Below are 22500 nucleotides of genomic sequence, written 5' to 3' on the forward strand. Positions count from 1 at the left end.
GGGCATCTGCTTAAATAATACAAGTAACACAGAATCCCTGAGCCTATCAGAGTAACAAGCTGAAGCAGAAAGCTCCAGGAGACTGTATTACAAAGAGTCTCTCAAGGCAAACACAGGGAACTCTAAACGATTAATGATTGTCATTAAACAACAATTAACCATTTCAGGTGCTCTAACAAACTTGCAGCCCAATGCACAGGCCTGAAGAACTCATTACAGGTACATGCTACTGTAAGAAGTAGAAACCCAGACTCAATAAATAATGGAAAGATGTTAGTGCAACAAATGAGGATTTTGCAATCCTGTGAATCTTGTCTGCTCCTCCCTATAAAGCCCTGATATTCATTTTCCTTGACAGACCCTATGATGTGCTCGACAGAGTGCAGATTCTTCCTGCACATCTGGACAGCCACCATCTGGCCCCTGCTCTGCCTTCTCAGACACATGCAGTGTGGGGAGGAAATAATCTAATGGTGAATAGGGCTCAGTTAAATAAAATGTTTGTCGATAAATTCATTTTACTTGCTGCAGGGCAAAGATCTTCTTTATTGATAAAGTGGTTGTGAGAGGAACACATCTGGTTTGTACAATATTTGTTGAGTTATTTTGTCAGCCTTTCACAGAGTGCTCTCTAAATTGTTAACTAATTAAATCAGAATCAGGTTTATTATCACTGGCAGATGTCATGAAATTGTTGCTTTGTGGCAGCAGTACAGTGCAATATATAAAAATACTATATATTACAATCATATTGTAGCAAATGCTCTGTAAATACTGCTGCATGCCAGAAAATTAACAGATCGTACACCAGCATAAAATTAAAAGATATATACATGTTTACTAAATTTACAGTTGTAGAAAAAAAAAGAGAAAACTAAAAGGGTCCATACAGTTAAACCAGTGCAATGTGCACATAAACGTTAGAGCTCATTTCTGGAGTAGTCAGAGGTGTATCGCTTTGCTCATGTGCGGAATCCACCATCTGCATGCTTTCACCACATCACAACCTGAAATTTCCTCAAAGACCACCGTCTTGAATGAACTGACACTCTCAGAAGTATTGGCCCTTCCTCCTTGGAGCCATTCATCTGCACAAAGCACTTCTTAAAATGGGGATTCTCCTTCCTGTGGTATCTTCCCTTGTGCCCTGCTCCACAGTCCACCGCAGTCCCACCAAAAAGACCCCAAGCAAGACTGCTGTTCTGCAGGAATCTGCTGTCACCCAGCATACTCCAGTGTTCACCTGGTCAGAAAGCTACAACACCTACCAAGATCATCTGGATTGGCTGACACCACATTCCTAACTTGGACAACATGGCTCCTTATCCTTACCTGAATCCCAAACATTCTTACTAGCAAGACACACTGCTTTTACAGAAAACTGCTAAATTAAAAATACCTCACAGCATAGCAGTAGAAATCTTACCGCAGGCATTGCGCACGCGCACACACACACACACACACACACACACACACACACACACACAGTCACACACACACACACACACACACACACACACACACACACACACACACACACACACACACACACACACACACACACACACACACCCCCCTGTAGATTCATTAACTGTTCAGAAATCTGATGGTGGAGGGAAGACTGAGTGTGTATCTCCAGACTCAGACTCCTTTTCTGATGGTAGTGATGAGAAAGAATGCTGTCCTTGGTGGTGGGAATCCTTCATGATGAATGCAACCTTTCCGAGGCACTGCATTTTTAAGATGTCCTCAATTCCAGGGAGGCCAGTGCCTGTGACAGACCTGGGTGAGTTTACTACCTTCTGCAGCTTTTTTCCGATCCTGTGAAGTGGTCTTGTCATACTAGACAGTGATGCAACCAGTGAGAACACCCTCCACAGTACATCTTTGCAAGAGCCTTTAGTGACATACCAAATCTCCTAAAACTCCTGGTGAAATATAGCTGTTGTTGTGCCTTCATAGTAATTGCATCAGTATGTTGGGCCCAGAGTATGTTTTCAGAGATGTTGACACTCAGAAACCTGAAAATGTTTACCCATTCCCTGTTGATTCCTCATTAAGGCCAAGTGTGAATTTCCTCAAATTCCTCCATTGTATGCTGGAGGCTATCAAGCTTATTTTGTGGTATTTTATCCAATCTCCCCTTCCCCCCCCCCCCCCAACCCTCTGGCTGTGCAGTTGGTCCCCTTTTGCTGTTTGGAAAGTTACTGTCCAATCTAGTTCCACTGCCTCACCAAGTATTTCCTCAAAGTTATCACATTTTGCTGCATGAGACTTCCACTTTGCCTTTGGCTCCTTTGCCTTCCATGCTGTGAACCTGCAGCAACAAACCAAGGTGCTGCGAGAGCTCAGCGTGTTAGACAGTATCTAGGGAATGAAATGGACAGTCAATGCTTCAGCATATTTCTCTGCATGGATTCGCTGTGTGATGGAGATGCAAGAGAATCCAGTTGCTGGAAATCTGGAGCAACACACAAAAGCACAGGAGGAACTCAATGGATCAGGCAGGGTGGATATGGAGAGAAATGGACTGAGGCAACGACAGTCCATTTCCCTCCCCAGAGAAAAGTATTTATTGAGATAAACCTAGAATTGGCCCTTCCGGCCATTCAAGTTGCACCTCACAGCAATCCCCGATTTAACCCTAGCCTAATCACGAGATAAGTTACAATGACCAATTAACCTTATAACCAGTGCATCTCTGAACTGGGGGATGACACCAGAGCTCCTGGAAGAAACCCAATGTTGCTCAAGATTTCCAATATCTGGGATGTTTTGTGTCTCCGTTTGCTGGTGCTGGAGCCAATAAGTCAAGAAGATTAGACAATTCATTTTATTTGTTACATGTACATCAAAACTTTGAAAGATACAGTGAAATGCAACGACCAACACAATTCAAGCATATAGAGTACTGGGGCAGTGTGCAAGTGTCACCATACTTCTGCCAACATAGGATGCCCACAATTTACTGACTCTAACCCAAGTGTCTTTGGAATGTGGAAAGAAACTAGAGGTACTTGGAGGAAACGTTTGTGGTTACAGGGTGAATGCACAAACTTCTTACATGGAGTGGCGGGTATTGAACCTCAATCATGATCTCTGGCACTGCGTAGTGTTACACTAGCCAGTAACTACTAAACTGCCATGCCTCTGCAGTGGGCCATGCTCACAGCTCTGGGTTCAAGACTCTCCACAGAAACTCTAGAACACATCTCGAGGTTGACATTCCATTATGCAGGAGTTTTGCACTATATGACATGCAATTTTCCAAAGAGGAATTTTACTTCCACTCTTAAAAAATAAAAGAGCCCTGAGCATCAGTCAGAATTTAAAAAAAAGGATCTTGTTACTGATGTCCAGGTGTGGGACAATGGAATAGCAAAATAACAGTCCAGTATGGACTAGATGGGCCAAGAGGCCTGTTTCTGTGCAGTAGTGCTCTGTGACTCTATGAATGTAGGGTTACTTCATTGGTTGTAAATTTCTTGAACATTTCTAGAAAAGAATGCAGAAGGCAATATATAAATGCAAGTGATTCTTCAAAGTTTCAGAGTAATACAGCAGGGAAGCAGGCCCTTTGTTCCAACTTGTCCCTACTGACCATTATGCCCACTTCAGCCTGTCCTATTTGCCCTTATGCCCCTATTTTGAACCATATCCCTCTAAAACTCTCCTATCCATGTATACACCCAAATGTCTTCTGAATGTTGTTCTTGTACGTGCCTCAACTGCTTCTGCTGGCAGCTCATTCCATATTCACAACACTCTCTGCTTGAAGAAGTTGCCCCTCAGATACCTTTTAAAATTTTTTCCCTGTCATCTTAGGACCATGTCCTCTAGTTTTCTGTTCCATTACCCTGAGGAAAATGCTATCAATGCTTTTTTGTGTTTTTATACACCTCAATAAGTTCATTCCTCAATCTCCTACACTTCGAGAAATAATTTACCCACCATCTCTGTCTGAAACTCAGCCCCTTGAGTTTTGGTAGTATCCTTGTAAATCTTCTCTGAACTCTTTCCAGTTGAATAATATCCTTCTGATAACAGGATGATCAATCTGTACACAATACTCCCAGTGCAATTCTTTTTTAAGTTATCTACATTCCACAAAGTGAGAAAAGGCAGTTTGATCAAATTCTACATTTTATAAGAAGAAATATCTTCTGTTTGAGTAGCCTGTGGCACAGGCAGTCATAAAAAAAACAATTGACTAACACATTATTTTTAATCTTTATGCTTTCATGACAGTTGACGTTTGCATCGATTGGTCTGTGGATCTCAAAAAATACATGGTGTTGGCAGGTGAGCCTGTGCGTGTGAAATGTGCACTGTTCTATGGATACATCAGGACTAACTACAGCATGGCACAGAATTCTGGACTCAGCCTCATGTGGTACAAAAATAATGGGCAAGGAGATTCGGAAGAACCTATTATATTTTCTGGGCGTAGAATGAGCAAAGAGGAAGATTCAATTTGGTTCCATTCAGTGGAATTGCAGGACAACGGATTTTACACATGTGTATTAAGGTAAGAAAACTTTGGTGAAACATGCTTGTAGCCTATAAATACAAATACTTTGTTGAAGATATTACGAATCTTTCATTGACTATCCAGTGATTTTCTTTGAAGATGTCCCTACAAGTAAAGAGTAGACTTTCAGAATCAGAATCAGAATTATTAGCTGAGTCATATGAAATGGTTTTGTTTAGTTTGTGGCAGCACTACAATACAAAAACATACAATTATTATACACTCAGTGGCCACTTTATTGGGTATCTTCTGCATCTAATAATCTGGTTACGAAGTGTATGTTCGTAGTCTTCTATTGCTGTAGTTCATCCATTTCGAAGATCAACATGTTCTGCATTCAGAGTAGCTTTTCTGCACACCACTGTCGTTAAGCAAAGTTATTTGAGTTACTGTCACCTTCGTGTCAGTTTGAACCAGTCTGGCCATTCTCTTCTGATTTCTCTCATTAACAAGGCATTTTCACCTACAGAGCTGCCACTCACTGAATGTTTTTGTTTTTCACACTGTTCTCTGTAAGCTGTTAGAGACTGTTGTGTATGAAAAGCCCAGGAGATTGGCAGCCTCTGACATACTCAAACTACCCAGTCTGGCACCAACAATCTTTCCATGGTCAAAGTCACTTAGATCACATTTCATTCCTAGTCTGATGTTTGCTCTTAAAAGCAAACTGTAGCTTTTGACTTTATCTGTAAGCTTTTATGCATTGAGGTGCTGCCACATGATTTGCTGTGTAAATATCTGCATCAATGAGCAGGAGTGCAGGTGTACCTAATATAGTGGCCACTAAGAGTATATGACATAAAATATTGTGGCAGCAGGACAGTGCAAATGCATACAATGATTATGAATTACAAACTGAAACATAAAGTGCCATAAATGACATAGTAAGGTAATGTTCATACGTAGATTCATGGACTGATTGGAAAGCTGATGGTGGCAAAGAAGCTGTTCCTGAATTGTAGAGTATGGGTTTTCAGGGCCATGCACCTCCTCCCCAATTGTCGAAATGAGAAGTGGGCATGTCACAGTTGGTGTCTGAAAGCCAGTTCTTCAGTGGAAGGACTACTCGAAAGGACATGCAGTAACTTGACATGAAACTAAAGAACTGGTTCCTTGTAAAAATGTGTAGAATTGATTTTATTAAACTACAGAGAGGAAACTATTTGGAAATCCCACTGATTTAATACTGGCTCACCAGGTGATGCTTTCTGATTTTCCTCTGACTCACTGACCTCTCAGTTTCTTTGTTCCCTCTGCCTCACTGGGTTCCCAGTCTTACTCACCAGTTTATTTGTTACTTTTTGATTCACTGGGGTTCCCTTCAGACTCTGTGGGTTTCCAATTACCTTATTGCACACTGCTTCACTGGGGACACAGTTCCTTTCTGACACACAGGCATCCTAGTTCAAATTTCAAAACTCAAAGTAAATCTATTATCAAAGTACATTAAGGGAAATCACAAATGATCCATCAAAAGATCATCCTATTACGTATTTACAAACTATATATAAAATTGTAGCATCATGCATCTCATAACTCATCACCACTCACTTAGATAACCATAATGTGCTTACAGAAGAGCAGAAAAAATCTGTAAGGGTATGAAAGAATGTACCAAACAGCCAATAATAGATTCCATAGTTCTAAATCAAGACCGGCAGAAAAGCAGAAATCTTTCGTGTTGCTATATTGACTACCACACTTAGGGTTATTAGAAGCTCTTAATATGTATAAAGTATACTCAATACTTGTGAAATTCGTACAACATCTGATGGATGAAGCATTGGTGGACTATAATCATCCTACCTATTAATAACCAAAAAAGAACAACCACCATTATCAAACTAAACAGGCATTTTCCAAGGCGACTCTCTAATTCAGCTATGGTTCTGTCCATCTTTAAACCTGCTCTCTAATGAACTGAAGTAGATGCAAATTGGGTATCAAATCAGAAATAATGAAATGAATTATACCTTTACACACTTTCTATCACCTTCAAATGATTTGAAATTATATGCTCTTCATCAGTAAAGCTAAAACAATTAATTCAAATAGTAGAACTATTTTTGAAAGCTATAAACATGAACTTTGGTCTGAGTAAGTGCAGAATATTAAACATAGAGGTGCAGTAGAACTAACAGAATACAAAACAGAGCAGCACGATACAATACAACTGATGGATGATTATGAATTAGATGAGTATCTGGGATATCAACAAACAAAATAGATTAAGAGTGTGATAAGGGAAACACTTATGACAGAATTTACTTCAAGGTTTAAGGAAATATGCCAAACAGAACTCAATAGTAAAAATATAACAAAGGCAAAAAAACTCTTCATATCCATATTAACGTATTCTTTTGACATAACATCTTGGTCTGAAACCAATCTGGAAACTTTAGAAAGAAAAATAAGAATTGAAATGACAGTTTTCAGAAAACATAATGCACACTCAAATGCACTTAAATTATCTCTACCAAGAACAGACGGGGGAAGACAAACAACAGACATTAAAAATGTACACAACAGTCAGATGAATTTCTAAGGATGTACTTTCATCAATGAAAACAGGATTTAGCAGTCCATGTAAGCACAATGCAATTCTGATAGAAAGTACACACCATAAACTTAAATGAAAGCACAACCCAGAAAAATGGAAAAAAATCACAACAGGAGAAAAAGTAACCAAAGGAAATTATTGTTTTTGAAGAAAAAGTTAACCAATTGAAGAGCATGATCCTCCATGGAAGATATCCCCTTGATCTGAGAAAACTAGATGTTGATGAGGAAACATTGACTGTCTAGCTCAGTGTTGGAGATCTCTTCCCAGAAACAGAAGGTCTCCTTCTGGCAATACAGGACCAGGTAGTTAACACAAAAAATTATCAAAAATAGATAATAGACCAAAAAGCTCAAGATGATAAATGTACAAATGCCAAGAGAAAACAACCAATCCTACACATTACAGGATCCTGCAGCAGTTTAACTCAATCTGATTACTTACACAGGCACAATCAAGCAGCACACATTGCTCACCAAAATCATGCTTTAAAGTACAAACTTATACAAAAAAACATGCTTGACTATAAATACAAGCCTGATCCAGTTTTAGAGTCAGAAATCCACAAATGATAATATGACTAATCTGTTATTATAGATAGGGCAATTCATAATAACCACCCAGATATAATAATACAGGATAAAGAAGCAAGAACAACTTACTTAATAGTTATAGCCATTCTAAATAATAATCAATAAGTGAAAAAAACCCACCAGAAATATGCTGAATTAAGAGAGGAAATTGAAAGACTTTGGAACATGAAAAGGGTATACATTATCCCAATAATATCATCTCAAAGTCACTACACAATGACATTAAACAATTGTGTGTGTGTGTGTGTGTGTGTGTGTGTGTGTGTGTGTGTGTGTGTGTTTGTGTGTGTGGCCTCCGTCGGTTGTAGTCAACCATGGGTACTGTGCCTGTGGTACTCTAGGGCACAGTTGATATGGAGATCCATCTGTTGCCCATGCAGTGGGACCCCTCGCTCCATGCTGATGACAGGTCCAAAGGAACGACGAAAGTGCCGGTGCTGGGTACAGCAGTCAGCCGCCATCGGGACTCCAACTCCGGATTTTTCCTCGGGGTTTACTCCCAAAACCTTTCCCCTGAGCGGGTATAGACGCAAGGCAGCAGAAGTTTGAAATTGGAGTTTTCCCTCTCCTTGATGAGCTACCATCTGTGGTTAATGAGCCCCATCTGCCCTGAGCAACTGGTTTTAAGGCGCCAGTGGTCCGCCTTTGCCCCTTCTCCTGTCAGTGAGAACGGCTCCGCTGGGCATAAGAACTGTGGCAGACATGAAGGCCAGGCCTACGCAGCAATATATAAATATATATATATACAAATATTCAGAAAGCCACAATAGTAAGTATCTCTAGAATACTCTGAAAGTTACTAGCAATTGAGAAATAATTGTGGTTGGCTATGCCAATGCCTCGGGTTTTATTAGCTTGAGCTGAGAAACAATAATAATAATAAATTATACTGAGAACATGATTTGTAGAAGTAAATCTATAGGCTTTGGAATTAGTTCAGAGTTGAGGTGAGTGATGTTATCCACGTTGGATTAAAAGTCTAAAGGTGGCAGTGTTGGAACTAAGGCTCCTGTACCTCCTTCCCAATGGCAGCAGTGAGAAGGAGCATGGCCTGGATGATGGACATCCTTGATAAGTTGACTTATTCCTTACTGATTCACTGGGGTCCCATTTCTCCTCTGACTCACTGGACCCTAATTTCCACTCTCCTCTTCTGCTCACCAGCAACCCCTGTCCCCGCACTCCTCTTAAGCTTATCTGCTTCTATCCTTACACTCCCTTGAAACTTAACAATTTCATAGGGTCATTTATTATTCTATTGTGTAACACCTAAAAAAGTGAATTTAAAGTGTATTGGAATAATAATATGAACAACACTAAATAGTGTAGTAAATCTTCAATATACAGTGAAACTCCTGCTAGTTCAAAACCCTGAACGTGCTGTACTAATGGTATTGGAATTGGTTTATTATTGTCACATTTACCACAATACAGTGAAAAAAGCTTGTCTTGTATACTGTCCATACAGATTAAATCATTACACAGAGCATTGAGCTGGAATAAGGTAAAACAATAATGATACAGAATAAAGTGTAAAAGCTATTGAAAGAGTACCGTGCGGGTAAATGATAAACTGTAAGATCGTAACAAAGTAGATTGTGAGGCCAGGAGTCTATCATATCATACTAGAGGGCAATTGAAGAGTTTTATCACATTAGGATTAAAAGGTTACTTGAGACTGGTGGCATATGGTTCCAGACTTTTTTTTAATCTTCTCCCTGATTTGCTGTATTTCTCCAGTGTTTTGTGCGTATCGCTGAATGTAAAATGTAATCCTTTGTAGGGTGTTGTACTTGCATATAGTACCATTTAAAGTCTTAATCATATATCTATATATTGCACTGTACTGCCGCCACACAAAAAAAAACCAACAAATTTCATGAGAAATGTGAATGATAATAAACCTGGATTTTGATATTGGTCTCTATTGTGGACTGAGAGTGGGAAGGGGAATCATGGTTGGGAAAAGGGAAAGGGAGAGGGAGAGGGAAGGGAGTGGGAAGCACCAGAGAGACATTTTGTAATGATCAATAAACCAACTGTTTGGAGTCAAATGACCTTGCCTGGTAACTAAAGGCTGGGTATGCCTGCACCCACACCATTCCCCACCCACCCCTCCCCCATCCCTGGCATTCCTTCTCTGTCACCTGTCCCAAACCACGCCCATGGTGAACACTCTCACAATTCCCAACATCTTTTGCTCCCACCAGGTTTAGAAACTCACTCTCCACTCCACGTTGACAAATAGGGTCACCTTCTATGACTGATGTAATTTTTAAAGATTGGGATAGACTGGGTATTAAAAGCTTCCAGGATTTATTTGTTGGAGGAAGTCTCTTTTCGTTTGAGCAGTTGTCAACTAAATATAGCTTACCAAAAATCCACTTTTTTTGATATTTACAAATTAGAGACATTTTGCAATCTCAAGTACCTACATTTCCTAAAAGTCCTGATAAGAATTTATTAGATGTGATTTTTAATTTGAAACCTTTTCACAATGGATCTATATCTAATATTTAAGGTATGTTGTTGGAAATGACAAACATTCCTTTAAACAAAATTAAAAATCTCTGGGAACAAGATTTGCAGACTTAAATTTCTGAGGAAATTTGGAATGAAATTTTTAAATTGGTTAATACCTCATCGTTATGCGCCATCACCCCCTCCTACAATTTAAAGTGGTCCACAGTGCCCACATGACTAAAGCTGTCTCATTTTTATTCAGATATATCTCCCTGTTGTGACAAATGTAACAATGGAGAGGCTTCATTAATTTATGAGTTCTGGACATGTCTGAGTCTTGAAAAATACTGGAAAGAAGTATTTCAAACTTTTTCTGTGCTTTTTAAAGTAAATTTTAAACCAAACCCTTTGACTGCCTTATTCGGTATTGTTGGAGGAAAACATAATATTTTGGAGACACCTGATTTGCACATTTTGGCTTTTATTTCTCTTATAGCTAGGAGGGCGTTGTTGCTTAGGTGGAAGGGTGTTGCTCCGCCTCCTCATGCTCAATGGCTAAGTGATGTTATGTCATGCTTAAATTTAGAGAAGATTCGTTGTTCAATTTCTGAATCAAGGCGAGACTTTTTAGCATTGTGGGGACCTTTTCGGAATTACTTTCAAAATCTTTGATTTGATATCAAGTACAGATGTTGGCTAATAATATGTCTTACCATATGATAAGGATTTTTTTTCCTTTTTCTTTCTTTACTAAACAAATTTTCTTGGTAGTGGGTTTAGATTTTATTTGTATAATAATAAAATTATTACTTTTCAATATTATAATTCAATTTAATTTACATGAATATGGGGTAATTAAACTATAAGTGTGATTTGCATATATTGTAATTGATATATGATATACATCCTCCTGTACGCTGTATTCTTTTTTGTAAGAAATCAATAAAAATATTGGAAAAAAAAGACAAATAGAGTACTGTATAGGCACCCTATGCATAATATCTACATCTTATATATATATATATATATATATATATATATAAACTTACAATTTTTACATAGTACTGTATAAAAAAGAAAAAGAATAATAATAATAAATAAATAAGCAATAAATATCAAGAACAAGAGATGAAGAGCCCTTGAAATTAAGTCCATAGTTTGTGAAAAAGTTTCAGTGTTGGGGTAAGTGAAATTGAGTAAAATTATCCCCTCTGGTTCAAGAGCCTGGTAGCTGAGAGATAATAACTCTTCCTGAACCTGCTGGTGTGGGACCAGTGGCTCCTGAACCTCATTACTGATAGCACAACCAAGAAGAGATCATGGCCTGGATGATGGAATTCCTTGATGATGCTTTCCTGTCACAGTGCTGCATGTAGATATGCTCAGTGGTTGTAAAGAGTTTAAGTCTCTTTTTAACAAACTTCTTAAGCCATTGGCGTCTCAAATATTCTGTGTTATTGAAAGAGAACTTTATATTGGCAGGCTCACTGTGACTGTAGGAGCCAAGTATCTCTTTGTCTGTCTGTGTTGTATTTGGTGTTGCACGTTTACTATGGCTAATTTGTCATGTGGGTCATGGCATGGTAGAAATGAAGAGTATGGTTACGTATTCATGGTTTGCCTTGGGTCAGTTTTAGTCTGGTTAGAGCAGGAGATAGGCTGGTTGAAAGATCTTTTTTGTTGACTGCTTAATGTGAACACTTAGGTATGTTTGAATATGCTTAGATGGCTTTGTTCATGTCAGGGTTGCATAAGATGAAATATATATACTTTGATAATAAATTTACTTTGAACTTTTTAGTACTGAAGTAACTTTGATCAGTCAACTTGTACCATATTTAGGGAAGCTGTAGTTTGAAATAAGGAAGCAAAGGGCCATTATAATATAATTATGTGAGGCAGCATGCAAAATTCTGAAATATCTCTAACTACACATTCTTAACAAATAAGTTGTCCTGTCTTCAACTTCTTTCAGAATGTTCAAAGTATTGAGATCTGTTAATCATTATATATTAAGTTGTTAAATAGCATTATTTAAACAGTATGTGGATAGGTACAAGGAGTGGTAGGGCTTGGAAGGACATGAGTCAAACATAGGAAATTGGGACTAATTGAGTGTGCACTGTGGTCGGCATGGACTCGTTGGACCAAAGACTTGTATCTATTATTTTGCTCTGTGATTAATACAATTGTGCTAGCTTACTTTGAAATAAACAAACAAGATAGTAATTTCTTAGTGCCTTTTTTCAGTGTAGAATAAGTAATTTTGTTAGCCTTCTAAACTAATCTACACACTTTTTTCTGGCAGGAGTAATAATAATTATAATATTGCAAAGTATCTGTGTCAAAAAGTAGGAATTTTGCAGAAGTTGAGGGACTGAGCTGTACTAACCAAACACAGATAACATTATCACACACTAGGTATACAAGTATCCCATGAGTTGAAGTTTATCCCTGGCTGGATGCACTAATTGTTTGATAATGTTCCATTTTATGATACCTTGGTTACATTGAAATCAGTGAAATGGGAACTGCATTCACTACTCATTTGCTTATTTATTACATTAATTTAAGGATGAATTTAAGACTTAGGCCAGCTAGATCAAATGCAGCAATCAGTGCACAGGAGGTTACCTATGAAAAGATGACACAACTCTGTTGAAGGGTTCCACACCTTTCATGTGCCAGATTCATGAAGCCCATCAGTTTCAATTTAAAACTATAAATACTACAAAAGTAACAGTGATGTTCAAGTAACGATTACCTAAAGATGCAATCTGCCAGAACTTTGAACATAAAAAATTAAATACCTGAGCCAAATGGTATATTTCCTTGCTAAAAATTCTTCACAAAATCTTAAATAAGTAAAACAATCAGAATTCCGGATTCAAGATTATTTAATGTCATTTTCAGTGCACAAGTGTAAAAGAGAACCATAAGACAATAAGATGTAGGAGCAGAATTAGGCCATTTGGCCCATTGAGTCAACTCTGCAATTTCATCATGGCTGAGCCAATTTTCCTCTCAGCCCCAATCTCCTGCTTCTCCCCATATCACTTCATGCCCTGACCAGTCAAAAATTGATCAACCTCTGTCTCATATATACATAAAGCAATGTCCTCCACAGCCAACTGTGGCAATAAATTCCACAGATTCACCACCCTCTGGCTGAAGAAATTCCTCCTCATCTCTGATCTAAAATGATGCCCAGCTATTCTGAGGCTGTGTCCTCTGGTCTTAGGCTCTCCCACCATAGGAGACATCCTCTCAACATCCACTCTGTCAAGGCCTTTCACCATTCGATAGGTTTCAACGTGCTCACCCCTCATTCTTCTGAATTATAGTGAATACAGTCCCACAATCATCAAACACACTTCATACAACAACCCATTCAATCCTGGAATCATTTTTGTGAACCTCCTTTGAACATTCTGCACATCTTTTCTAAGATAGAGGGCCAAAAATTGCTCACAATACTCCAAGTGAGGCCTCAACAGTGCCTTATAAAAATTACATCCTTGTTTTTGTACTCTGGTCCTCTTGAAATGAATGCTAACATTGCATTTGCCTTCCTCACCACAGCCTCAACCTGAAAATTAATTAGTATGGAATCCTGCACTAGGGCTCCCAAGTCCCTTCACTCCTCAGTTGTTTTGTATTTTCTCTCCATTTAGAAACTTGTCAACCCTTTGATTTCTTCTGTCAATGTACATGACCATACACATCCCGAGACTATATTCCATCTGCCATTTCTTTGTCCATTCTTCTAATCTGCCTAAGTCCTTCTGTAGCTTCTCTTCTTCCTCAAAACTACCTGTTTTTCCACTTATCTTCATATCATCTGAAAACTTTGCAACGAAGCCGTCAATTTTATCATCCAACATATTGACATATAACCTAAAAGGAATTCCAACACAGACCCCTGTAGAACACTACTACTCAGTGGCAGCCAACTAGAAAATGCTACATTTATTCCCACTGTTTGCCTCCTGCCAGTCAGTCACTGCTTTATCCATACTAGAATCTTTCCTGTAATACCATGGGCTCATAGCTTGTTAAGTAGTCTCATGTGTGACACCTTGTCAAAAGCCTTCTGAAGATCCAAGTAAAAAACAACAGGTGATTCTCCTTTGTCTATCTTAGTATTTCTTCAAAGAGTTCCAACAGATCTGTCAGGCAAGATGATCCATTGAGGAGAGTGTGCTGTCTACAGCCTATTATATCATGTGCCTCCAAGTACCCTGAGACGTCATTCTTAATAACTGACTTCAACATCTTCCCAATCACTGAGGTCAGACCAAATAGCCTATAGATTTCTTTCTTCTGCCTTGCATCCATCCTGAAGAGTGGAGTGAAGTTTGCAATTTTCCACTCTTCATGAACCATTTCAGAATCTAATGATTCTAGAAAGATCATTACCAAGGCCTCCACAATCTCATCAGCCAACTCTTTCAGAACCCTGGGGTATATACCATCTGCTCCAGGTGACTCATCTACATTCAGTCCTTTTAGGTTCTCAAGAACATTCTCTCTAGTTATGGTAGCTTCACACATTTCACTACACCTGATGCCTGGAACTTCCAGCATACTACTAATGTCTTCCATGGTGAAGACCTATGCAAAATACTTATTCATTTTATCCGCCATTTGCCTGTCCCCCATAACTACCTCTCTAGCATATTTTTTCAGCAGTCTGATATCCACTTTCATCTCTCTTTTACACTCTATGTATCTGAATAAAATTTTGGTATCCTCTTTCATATTATTGGCTAGCTTACTTTCATATTCCATTGTTACTTTCTTAATTACTTTTTTTTTAGTTGTTGTCTGTTGGCTTTTAAAAGCTCCCCAATCCTCTAACTTCCCACTAATTTTTGCTCTATTATACGCCCTCTCTTTGGCTTTTATGTTGGCTTTGACTTCTCATGTTCATCATGGTTGTATCATCATTCCTTTAGAATACTTCTTTCTCTTTGGGATGTATATGTTTTGTGCCTTCTGATTGCTTCCAGAAATTTCAGCCATTGCTACTCTGCCATCATCCCTGGCAGTGTTCTTTTCCAACCATTTTGACCAATTCCACTCTCATGCCTCTGTTATGCCCTTTAATCCACTGTAATATGAATGCTTCTGACTTTAGTTTCTCCTTCTCATATTTCAGGGTGAATTTGATCATATTATGATCACTTTACTCTGAGGGTTCTTTTACTTTAAGTTCTCCAATCAACTCCGGATCATTGCACAACACCAAATCCAAAATCATCAGTCCTGCATTCACCTTTTTCAATTTGTCTGTCTCTTGCTTTGCAATTCATCATGTTAACTGCAATTTTGCACATTTAACAAGCTCTCCTCACTACACATTGCCTCTGTTTGCAAACCAGCTGCCTCATCTTCAGCACTGTCATCAGCTTTTCCTACAATACTTTGAGCATTGAAATATACATAGCTTAGGACACAAATCGTACCATGCTTAACCTTTTGTTTCCTAACTTTGTCTGAGGTCTTACTGACATCTACCTCCACAACCTTTCCATGAACTGTTCTGCCACTCCAGTTCCTAACCCCGCTGTGTAGCATTAACAAACCTTCCTGCTAGGACATTAGTGCAGTTCAGGTGCAAATGGTCCCTTCTGTTAGGCTCACAACTTCCCTGAAAGAGAGCCCAATAATCCAAAAATCTTATGACCTCCCCCCTACATCAACTCCTTAGCCATAGATTATAGACAATAGACAATAGGTACAGAAGTAGACCATTTGGCCTTTCGAGCCTGCACCGCCATTCTGAGATCATGGCTGATCATCTACTATCAATACCCAGTTCCTGCCTTGTCCCCATATCCCTTGATTCCCCTATCCATAAGATACCTATCTAGCTCCTTCTTGAAAGCATTCAGAGAATTGGCCTCCACTGCCTTCCGAGGCAGTGCATTCCAGACCCCCACAACTCTCTGGGAGAAGAAGTTTTTCCTTAACTCTGTCCTAAATGACCTACCCCTTAATCTCAAACCATGTCCTCTGGTACTGAACTCTCCCAGCATCTGGAACATATCTCCTACCTCTATCTTGTCCAATCCCTTAATAATCGTATATGTTGCAATCAGATCCCCTCTCAATCTCCTTAATTCCAGTGTGTACAGGCCCAGTCTCTCTAACCTCTCTGTGTAAGACAGTCCAGACATCCCAGGAATTAACCTTGTGAATCTACGCTGCACTTCCTCTATAGCCAGGATGTCCTTCCTTAACCCTGGAGACCAAAACTGTACACAATACTCCAGGTGTGGTCTCACCAGGGCCCTGTACAAATGCAAAAGGATTTTCTTGCTCTTGTACTCAATTCCCTTTGTAATAAAGGCCAACATTCCATTAGCCTTCTTCACTGCCTGCTGCACTTGCTCATTCACCTTCAGTGACTGATGAACAAGGACTCCTAGATCTCTTTGTATTTCTCCCTTACCTAACTTTACACTGTTCAGATAATAATCTGCCTTCCTGTTCTTACTCCCAAAGTGGATAACCTCACACTTATTCACATTAAACGTCATCTGCCAAGTATCTGCCCACTCACCCAGCCTATCCAAGTCACCCTGAATTCTCCTAACATCCTCATCACATGTCACACTGCCACTCAGCTTAGTATCATCAGCAAACTTGCTGATGTTATTCTCAATGCCTTCATCTAAATCGTTGATGTAAATCGTAAACGGCTGTGGTCCCAATACCGAGCCCTGTGGCACCCCACTAGTCACCACCTGCCATTCCGAGAAACACCCATTCACCGTTACCCTTTGCTTTTTATCTGCCAACCAGTTTTCTATCCATGTCAATGTCTTCCACCCAATGCAATGAGCTCTGATTTTGCCCACCAATCTCCTATGTGGGACCTTATCAAATGCCTTCTAAAAATCAAGGTACACTAAATCTACTGGAAATCTCTTGTCTAACTTCCTGGTTACATCCTTGAAAAACTCCAATAGATTAGTCAAGCATGATTTGCCCTTGGTAAATCCATGCTGGCTCAGCCCAATCCTATCACTGCGATCTAGATATGCCACTATTTCATCTTTAATAATGTACTCTAGCATCTTCCCCACTACTGATGTTAGGCTGACAGGACGATAGTCCTCCCTCCCTCCTTTCTTAAAAAGTGGGATAACATTAGCCATTCTCCAATCCTCAGGAACTGATCCTGAATCTAAGGAACAATGGAAAATGATTACCAATGCATCCGCAATTTCCAGAGCCACCTCCTTTAGTACCCTAGGATGCAGACCATCTGGACCTGGGGATTTGTCAGCCTTCAGTCCCATCAGTCTACTCATCACCGTTTCCTTCCTAATGTCAATCTGTTTCATTTCCTCTGTTCAATGCCCAACATTGTTCTTAACTATCTTCTTTCTCTTCACATACCTAAAAAAGCTTTTGCTATCCTCCTTTATATTCCTGGCTAGCTTGTGTTTGTACCTCATTTTTTCTCCCCGTCTTGCCTTTTTTAGTTAAGTTCTGTTGTTCCTTAAAAATTTCTCAATCATCTGTCCTCCCACTCACCTTAGCTCTGTCATACTTCCTTTTTTTTAATGCTATGCAATCTCTGACTTCCTTTGTCAACCACTGTGGCCCCTTTCCCCCCCTTTGAATCCTTCCTTCTCTGGGTGATGAACTGATTTTGCACCTTGTGCATTATTCCCAAGAATACCTGCCATTGCTGTTCCACTGTCTTTTCTGCTAGGATGTCCGTCCAGTTAACATTGGCCAGCTCCTCCCTCATGGCTCCATAGTCTCCTTTGTTCAACTGCAACACCGACACCTCCAATCTGCACTTATCCTTCTCAAATTGCAGATAAAAACTTATCATATTATGGTCACTACCTCCTATTGGCTCCTTTACTTCAAGATCGCTTATCAAATCCTGTTCATTACATAACACTAAATCCAGAATAGCCTTGTCCCTGGTCGGCTCTCGTACAAGCTGTTCCAAGAATGCATCCCGTAGGCACTCTACAAACTCCCTATCCTGGGGTCCAGCACCAACCTGATTCTCCCAGTTCACCTGCATGTTGAAATCCCCCATAACTACTGTGATATTACCTTTGCCACATGCCAGTGTTAACTCCCTATTCAACTTGCATCCAATATCCATGCTACTATTTGGTGGCCTGTAGACAACACCCATTAGGGTCTTTTTGCCCTTACTGTTCCTCAGTCCTATCCACACAGACTCTACTTCTCCTGATCCTATGTGCCCCCTTGCAAAGGACTGAATCTCATTCCTCACCAACAGGGCCACCCCACCCCCTCTGCCCACATTTCTGTCCCTATGATAGCAGATATACACTTCTACATTCATTTCCCAGGTCTGATCTCCCTGCAGCCATGTCTCCGTTATCCCAACAACATCATAGTTACCCATTTACACCTGAGCTTCAAGTTCATCTGCCTTATTTCTGACACTTCCGCCTTATTGTCAGTATAATCTTCCTAATTCTGGCCTCACTAGCTCATGGAACAGGTAGCAATCCTAAGATAACAAGTCTTGAGATCCTGCCCTTGAACGTACCACCTAACTCCCCAAACTCCCTATGCAGAACCTTATCACTCATCCTACCCATGTCATTGGTACCTGCATGGACCATAACCTCTGTCTGTTCACCCTTCCACTTAATAATGCTGAGGACTCGATCTGAGATGTCCCCAATCCTAGCACTCAGGAGTCAACATACCATCTGGGAATATCATTCTTGCCCACAGAACCTCTGGTCCGTTCCCCTAACTAACAAAACCCTTATTACTATAGCATCCCTCTTCTCCCCACTTCCCTACTGTGTTACAGAGGCAGACTCAGTGCCAGAGAGCCGATCACTGAGACTTTATTCTGATAGGCCATCACCCCCAGTAGTATCCAAAGTGATATCCCCTGATGTTGAAGAGGATTGCCACAGGGGTACTCTTCACTGGCTCTTTAACCCCTTTCCCCTTCTTGACTATCACCCAGCACAATGGGTGTAACTACCTCTGTATATGTCCTACCTGGCACCTTCTCAGCCTCCTGAATGATCCGGAGTTCATCCAGCTCCAGTTCCAACTCCTTACCACACATTGTTAGAAGCTGCAGCTGGATGCACTTCTTGCAGTTGAGGTCATCAGGGAGACTGGAGGTCTCCCTGCCTTCCCAACTCCCACAAGAGGAGCATTCCACTATCCTGCCTGGTATCTCTACTGTGCTAGCTGAGCTGATATAAAGAAGGGAAGGAAAAGAAAACTTACCCTTTGCTTTCTCTGACTGAAGCCTCTCTTCATTGCAGCCTCAAAGAGCTAAAGCCTCAAGACCACCACTCTGTCCACTCAGATGATGGCCACTGCACTTACCCCACCTTCCTTTAATTCGCTCTTGATAATTAATCCCAAATGCTCATTGGTCACTACAGTGAAAAAAGAGCAAATGCTCATTGGTCGCTGATCAAAGCTCTTTCAACCTGTTCCTACCTTTTCTACCTGGGTAATGGACCTGTTTGAAACCTTACCTCCTCTCAAACCTTCTGATGTCCAGGTTGGTCACTGGTCAAGGATCAAAATAATTGTTACTCTGCATCTGATGCAGTACAAAAACCCTCAGTAAGATAAAGAACATAATAAGAAAACACAATAAATATAATTACATAAGATAGCTTATATATATTGATTGTATGTCCATAAAGTGACGCTAGACACAAGAGTGTCTGGACATAAGGTGACTGACAGGATATGATAAAGCAGTGGTGGTGGAGGGTGTGGAGAGGTGAGTTCGTGGGAGGAAGTGTTGTTCAGCCTTACTGCCTGGATAAGGTAACTATTTTTGAGCCTGGTGGTTCTGGTTGGCTGGTATTTAGCCTCCGCCCTGATGGGAGTGGGAGAAACATTCCTTGATTAGGATGGGTGGGATCTTTCATAGTATTCCTGGCTTTTTTTCTGTAAGTATGCCCTTGATGGTTTTTACGTGGAAAAAATGTGCAAGGCAGACATTGAATCTTTATGTTCTTATCTTCTTAAAGGTAAATTAGATGGAATAAGTAGTACTGATTGAACGTGATGGCTAATTCCTAACTAACCTACTTAACTTGCATGGAGGGTTCAGCTATACAGATATGCAGTTAATAGAAATTTAGGAAATGCTTTTTGAGTTGTCTAATGGTGTTTTTGGTTGACTTGTTTTTTTTTAGCTTCTATTAACAAAAGTTAATTGGATTATTTTATACTTCCAAATGATTGCAAATGTTGGATTTGTGCCTCAAACATGCCCTGATTGTTTGTGCATTAGTGCTGAGGTTTCAAACTATTTGCTTAAAACAGGGGTTCTTAACCTGGGGTCCACAGATCCCTTGGGGTCCATGGATAGATTCCAGGGGGTCTATGAATCTGGATGGGAAAAAATTACATCTTTGTTTTCACTAACCTCTAACTGAAATTTAGCATTTTGTTCAATGATGAACGTAGGCTACAAACCATAGTGGTATCAACAGTACCTGTGACTTTGTCAGCAATAGAAATCACAGATATTTTCAAGACACATTACAGTTGTTACAAATTATCATTTATGACATTCTTTCCACTACTTGTCATTTAATGCATTAATAAAGAAACATTATTAAGATATATTAATTGTCACAAATTTGTCTTTTTTATTATTTTGATGACTGGATTTCAATACAATTGGTTTATCGTGTAATCCTATGTATTGATTTTGTATATTTAAATACATTATTCTGAGGAGGAGTCCATAGGGTTCACTGCATTGCCAAAGGGGTCCATGGCATAAAAAATGTTAAGAACCCCTGGCCTGGAAGCTGTATTCATTAGAGTGAAATGGTAAAGTGATTCCAGTATTTTACAGCTCCCATTATACATTGCAAACCAGGTGCATCTAACACAGTCACTGAGAGAGACTTTTTGAGAGGAGCTCTTGTACCAACTTCACTTGTAGCCACCAGGCATGAATTCCACATTGTCAAATGTTTGTGTGGGCCCAAGCAGCATAATTCATGAGGCTTTTGGAGAGACTTGACATTAAACATACATAATTTAAGGCATCACAATCATGGACCTACCCAGGGAATTGTCCAACATGACCGGAGCATTCAAACTGCAGGAGAATCATTTTGGAAATGATGAGGTGCTTTGTTGGGTCAAAGACAGAGGCGGACTTTCTGTTTTCTCACTGTTCACTAGAGCAAGGTAGCTGTTACCATCAGAGGGTGTTGGAATGTGTAGATAGCTCATGTTCTCAATATTATTCATTCATTCATTCATTTATTTATTTATTTGACTATTTATTTATTTATTTATTATTATTATTTGTATTTACACGGTTTTTCTTCTTTTGCAGACAGGTTGTTTGTCCATCTTTTTTTTATATAGGTTTTCATTGATTCTATTGTATTTCTTTATAATTAAAGTGAATGCCCGCAAGAAAATGAATTTCAGGGTAATATGCGGTGACATATATGTACTTTGATAATAACATTTACTGTGAACGTTGAACTTTGAACGTTTCCTCATAAGTTCAGTTAAATTTATGTTAAACTTTGAAATCCTCCCATAAAAAGAAGGTCTCATCTCTAAAGTTTGAGAAATTTGGTCTACGGGGCATCATGCAGCTGAATCAATAGTATCACAACAGATGTACCTAATACTGGATTGGTCACAGAGATAACAGGTTAGGGAGTCTTCTGAATTTTTTACTAAATGGGTTTGTGAAGGTTCATTTGCTGATTGTATTCAATTGATCTTATAAAAGCGTAGTAAATTATGAAGGAGGTTGGGAAGGTTTTTCCACTGATATGTGAGACTAGATCTAGGGGACATAGCCTCAAGATTCGGGGAAGTAGATTTAGAACAGAGATGAGAAGGAACTGCTTTACCTAGAGGTAGGTGAATCTGTGGAAATCTCTGCCCAGTGAAGCAGTGGAGGCTACCTCATTAAATATATTTAAGACAAGGATGGATAGATTCTTGCATAGGAGGGGAATTAAGGGTTTTGGGGAAAAGGCAGATAGGTGGAGATGAGTCCATGGCCAGATCAGCCAGATCTTATTGAACGGTGAAGCAGGCTCATTGGGTCTGATGGCTTATTCCTGCTCCTATTTCTTATGCGCAACAGGTTTCTTGGAGACTGGAGAAGGATAAAGGGGTGTGAGATAAGGCCAAAAAGCCAGAGCTGAGGTAAAAGATCCTCAATGATCCCAGTGAATATGAGAACAGACAGGAAGGGCTGAAAGACCCTCTCGAACTGTTGGAATTTATGGGACATAATATTGGGTTAACAAACTGATAGCTTCCTTGAGAACGCTGGCTGGGGATGCTTTGGGAAGAGCAAGACA

At 39.7% G+C, this 22500-nt stretch overlaps 1 protein-coding gene across 1 annotated transcript in view; it reads left to right on the forward strand.

Annotated features, from left to right (window-relative positions):
• The window catches only part of il1rapl2 (interleukin 1 receptor accessory protein-like 2), a 658932-nt gene that overhangs the window by 21386 nt on the left and 615046 nt on the right, over positions 1-22500 (forward strand). The window contains exon 2 of the mRNA XM_059976475.1: positions 4249-4528. Coding sequence (XP_059832458.1) covers positions 4249-4528 — 280 coding nt within the window. The remainder of the gene's footprint in view (positions 1-4248; positions 4529-22500) is intronic.

Source organism: Hypanus sabinus, chromosome 8 (genome assembly GCF_030144855.1).
Source record: "Hypanus sabinus isolate sHypSab1 chromosome 8, sHypSab1.hap1, whole genome shotgun sequence".
Lineage (NCBI taxonomy): Eukaryota > Metazoa > Chordata > Chondrichthyes > Myliobatiformes > Dasyatidae > Hypanus > Hypanus sabinus.